Here is a 4,887-nt window from a genome sequence, read left to right as displayed (position 1 = left end):
CCCTGCTTGTTTCTCCACTCGCCCGTCCTCCTTTTTCCGATGAGGTCGCTCGTTTTCCGGTGAGGTCGCGGTCGTTGTCAGGGAGGTCGAGGTAGAGGTCGAGGTCGCGGTCGGGGTTAGGGAGGTCGAACTCATTTTCCGGCGAGGTTGAGGTCACCCCAGCGGACTACTTCGTTTGGGAAACCGCCGGATTGGCAGGGATGGGTTAGGGTTGTGCTCATCCTGTCGTTTTTGAGTTGCAGTAGGGGGTGAGCTCGTGCATATGTTTCAGGGAGGATGAGTGGTTCGCGGCGATAGTGCCTCTTCTGTGGATTGAAGCCTCGCGGTGGATCTGGTGTTTTTGATGAGTGTTTTCCCCCGCGGTGTGCAACTCTGTCGCCCCTTGCGTGCAAATTAGGAGCAGCAGTAGACAATTTTTGAGATAATATAGCTAATCTGCCAGCCTTCTGGTGGTTCTCGTGGGTCATGTGTTTTTCTCCTCTTGTTTGTAATTAGGGACCATTACATGTGCAAATTAGTACCTGTGCAAATTAGGGACCATTACCTGTGCTAACCAACTAAGAGGGTGAAACTTGTATCACGGCCACTTTTTAGTTGGTAGACACTTGTGTTCCAGTTGCACAAAATTCTATCCAGTTGGCTTCATTCATATAGTAGTTGGTTGTCCCTATGTTCTGCAGTTGCACCAATTTTTTGCTAGTTGGGTTTCTACATACTGTTCAGTTGCACAAGTTGCCTGCTCAGTTGGCTACATCACTTTTACTAGTTGGCTGTCCATATGTTCTACACCTGCACATGATTCTTTAGTTATTCTGTAAGTTGTATTAGATGTGCGCAATGTTGTGTGCAATGCATTGACTGATTTCGTAGTTGGTGTTCAGAGATTTAAGTGGTTAGTTGCACAAAATTCTCCTCAGTTGGCTACGTCCATATAGTACTTGGTTGTCCATATGCTCTGTAGTTGCAGCAGTTGTTTTGGTCAGTTGGCTCACTGTTTTTGTGTGCAATGCATTGGCTGATTTCGTAGTTGGTGTTCAGAGATTTAAGTGGTTAGTTGCAAAAAATTCTCCTCAGTTGGCTGTGTTCATATAGTACTTGGCCGTCCATATGCTCTGCAGTTGCAGCAGTTGTTTTGGTCAATTGGCTCACTGTTTTTGTACTAGGTGGTTGTCTATACTGTGTTCAGTTGCACAAGTTGCCTGCTCGGTTGGCTGCATCACTTTTACTAAGTTGGCTATTCATATGTTATACACTTGTGCCAGTTGCTCTACTTAGTTGGGTTTACTTAGTTGCATATTCATATGTTATACACTTGTGCCCTCTGTTGTGTGCAACTAGGGACTCTTGTTTGTACAATTTTAGCACCAATGCTTGCCAATTTTCCAATATAATCTACCCAATCCACCAGCGTTGTGGTGGCTGTGGTGGTTTATGTGTTATTCTCCTGCTTTTGTGCAACTAGGACCCCTTGATTTGTGCAAATTAGTACCAATGCTTGCCAATTTTCCATTTTAATTTTTCTCAATGTGCAAGTCTTTTGTTGTGGATGTGGTTGTTTTCATGTGTCTCCCTTCATGTTCAACTAGGGACGCTTTTTTCAGAATAAGTTATCTCACTGAGATTGTTGCCTTTACTTAACTTTTTTCTGTCTAGGTATTACTTGTCACAGTTGGCAAGTAATAATTAGGCAGAAAAAAGTTAGTTGGCTTATTTGATGTCCAGTTTGCACGAGGTTTACTGCCCAGTTGGCTGCATGATTGTAGTAGTTGGTTGTCCACATCTTCTAACTATGTTTTTTTGTTGTATTTCCTTCCGCAGGGCAAAAATGGTTATAATAGGAGGAGATGCGGGTGGCAATGAAGGAGATGTATTTTTATTCACTTTTTTTCTTTTGTTTTTGAGTTGTTTTTCAACTTATGCATGTATGCTAATGTCTTTTTTTCATGTTTTCTTTTGGTTGCTTAATCAGCGTTCTGGAAGTCAACCTCTTCGCCGGAACTCGAAGCGTCCTACTAATCGCCAGCCACGACTTGCGCAGAGTGTTGAGCAGGGAGAGGATGTTGAGGTAAGTGGCATGTTGATGACACAAGTCCATTTTTTGGTTTTGTTTGGGTCATATTAACATTTTTTTATTTTTTCCCATGCTCATGTTTTTTTCTTAGGATGCTGATCAGTTCCGTGTTGTAAAGCGGACTAGACGTGCAGCACTTGGCAAGGGAGCTGAGTCATCTTCTAGGGTAAGTAAAATCTCAAATATAAGTGTTTTTTCTCGCCTTTTTTTAGATAGTGATGAAATTATGCAGCAGTTCGGAACACTATTTTTTGTTTTTAGTCTGTCAATAACAACCTTTTGTAGTTGACATCTCTAGTCATTTTGATTTAAATACAATTGACATTAGTTGGCATTAGTTGGCATTAGTTGGCATCTTGTAGTTCACTAGTTGGCATGTTTTCATAGTTGACATCAGTGGTCATTTTTTTGTGCAGGCAGCAGTTGCTGGAGAAGCTGTCGCATCTTCCGCAGCAGATGCTGAGGTATGTGGGTTTTTTGTGTTTTTATGAGCTATTTGAATAGTTCTTTACAAACCTTTTTTTTAGTTACTGTTTTTCTTGTGTTGCAATATCATTTCTTATTGTTGCACATACGCTAGAACTTTTTGTAGCTGCCAGGTCTCGTTCTTTTTTTATTTACTGTTTTATTGTTGCACATTCAGTTGCACACTGGCAGTCTTTGCAGTTGTCCTCATGAGCTTTATTAGTTGCACAAATACATCATGATGATTGCTAGTTTTTTTTTCATTCTTGTTTTTTCTCTTGTGTTTAATGTTTGTGTAATGCTTTCATTTTCTAATCAAGAGGGCAGCGGCGAAGGAGTTGAGGTGGCTCCAGGGGAAGATGTGGAGCGACCATCACAAGCAGGCAGGATAAGGGCATCACCAGCGCGCTTGCAAATTTCAACGCCTCTCTAACTCCACTACAGAAATCAGAGCTAGTTTCGAGGTCGGTCGGGGGGCTATTGAACTTATCAGACACACTTCCAGCGGACCTCACTAAGTTCCTGGTGCAGTCCTACCAGCCACAGACCTCTGAAATGGTTTTCCCAGGAAGGGGAAGGATCCGTGTCGATGCTGACAGTGTTCAGAGGGTATTTGATCTCCCAAACAAGGGTCCAAAAGTCAGATATTTAGTTGACAAGGATGCCACTAGGAGATTCAGACAGGCTTTCAACATAACTGGAAATTCTCATCCCCAGATCACTACATGGCTCAAGATGATTGAGCATATGGCTGGAAGAACGGATGACACATTTTTTATGGCCTGGCTTGCGGTTGCCTTCAGTACTTTTCTAGCACCAACCACAGCCTTGAAGCTCAGCCCAAAGTGTTATGGACTTGTGCTAGATCATCAAATGCTAAAGAATACAAACATCTGCCTCTTTGTAGCAGAACACATTAATGAAGCTTTCCGGAACATGGACCAGGAGAAGCAAACTGTTTGCTGCTGCTTGTATCACTTGATGGTTAGTAAAAACGACCACCTTTTTCCATCTGTTCCTGTTCTTTCTGTGCAGTTATAGTTTGCTGAAATTCTCATAACAATAACTGAACTTGGCTTTTTCTTTTGTTTGGGTCAGGTGCAGATACTATACCTTGATGCGCTCGTACATGACATCCCAGTAAGCAACTGCGCGATACGATCGAATGCATGGGATAGTACTCTAATTGCCAAGGTGATCAAGAAGGATACTATCTCTCCTGGTGTGTTCGGCAAATTACAAGTGAGTTCTTTTTTGTTTTTTTCCAACAGTGTCTTCCTTCTATGTTCTTTTGATGTCTGGTCACTCTTTTTGGAAATTGCACAGAAAACTGTCATCAGTTGGCACAATAATGCATGTAGTTGCACAGATTATAGCTTTAAGTTTGGCAATCTGCACACATGTTTATTTTAAATTGGCACACCATCTTTTTTAAGTTGCACAGTTTTACTAATCTTGTTGCACAGATGTGTTGCATCAGTTGGTAGGAACTTTTTTTTAGGTGCCATGTGTGTTGCACAGTTTTTGTGTCTTTGTTCAGTTGCATATATGTATAGTTGAATTTGTCTACCCCAGTATCTTGTTTGTAGTTGCACATGTTGTAATGTGTGGTTTCATTCAACACACAAATCTATTTTGATAACCTTGTTATTTTCTGTTTCTCTTTTTTTTTACATCAGCTTAAAGAGGAGTATAGAGGCACGGAGCAGACACCACTGTTTGGTGGAATTTTGCAAGCTGAAGCATTTGTGGCATCCAAGTTACCAATAACATACAATCCGCAGGTTAGTGTTTTGCATACATAAACTTGTATCACTTACCAATATTTTTTCTATTGGCTGGGATGTATGTTCAGTTGGACATGTATAACTTTTGTAGTTGCGAAAATTCAGAATTTAGTTGGCTGTGATGTATGTTCAGTTGCACATATAAGGTTTTGTAGTTGCACATGTTCTTTTGGATAGTCAAAGTGTTCATTTACAACCATTGTCATCAACTTTTGGCAGAAATGCATGGTTTTTACTTTGTGCCACAGTGCATGTGTAGTTGGCTAGAATCATGTTTTTAGTTGGCCAGAAAGTGTGTATTAGTCGTTTTTGCTTATCACATCATGGTCAGTTACAGACATTTTTACTTTTTATTATTTTTTCTAACTGAATCAGTACTGAATCTTTTTTGTGTTGATGCAGAAAAAGGCAAAAATTGCGAAAGTGGTCAATGAGCTATGCGAGGCTGTAACTGAACAGGTTGGCACCTTCATTAAAGAAGTTGCCAAGATTGATGACGAGGAACCAGATATTGATCCTTACGTACAGCAGCCATCAATGCAAACTGGGGCATCATGCCGTGCT

At 41.1% G+C, this 4,887-nt stretch overlaps 1 protein-coding gene across 1 annotated transcript; it reads left to right on the top strand.

The window, feature by feature from the left end:
* The first annotated feature begins 3,466 nt into the window (after positions 1 to 3,466).
* On the top strand, positions 3,467 to 4,352 carry LOC119329581. Its single transcript, XM_037602646.1, has 3 exons — positions 3,467 to 3,520; positions 3,641 to 3,778; positions 4,216 to 4,352. Exons 1-3 carry the CDS (start codon positions 3,473 to 3,475, stop codon positions 4,339 to 4,341), a joined length of 312 nt encoding a protein of 103 aa, XP_037458543.1. The 5' UTR covers positions 3,467 to 3,472; the 3' UTR covers positions 4,342 to 4,352.
* The last annotated feature ends 535 nt before the right edge of the window (positions 4,353 to 4,887 follow it).

The sequence above is a fragment of the Triticum dicoccoides genome, chromosome 7A, assembly GCF_002162155.2.
Source record: "Triticum dicoccoides isolate Atlit2015 ecotype Zavitan chromosome 7A, WEW_v2.0, whole genome shotgun sequence".
Lineage (NCBI taxonomy): Eukaryota > Viridiplantae > Streptophyta > Magnoliopsida > Poales > Poaceae > Triticum > Triticum dicoccoides.
This window is presented reverse-complemented; position numbering and strand designations above follow the sequence as displayed.

Bases quoted from the DNA above. Each gene is read 5' to 3' on its own strand.
- LOC119329581 (XM_037602646.1), top strand. From the start codon at position 3,473: ATGGACCAGGAGAAGCAAACTGTTTGCTGCTGCTTGTATCACTTGATG. The intron at 3,521-3,640 runs GTTAGTAAAAAC...GGTCAGGTGCAG, and splicing joins GCTGCTTGTATCACTTGATG to ATACTATACCTTGATGCGCT. The intron at 3,779-4,215 runs GTGAGTTCTTTT...TTTTTACATCAG, and splicing joins GTGTGTTCGGCAAATTACAA to CTTAAAGAGGAGTATAGAGG.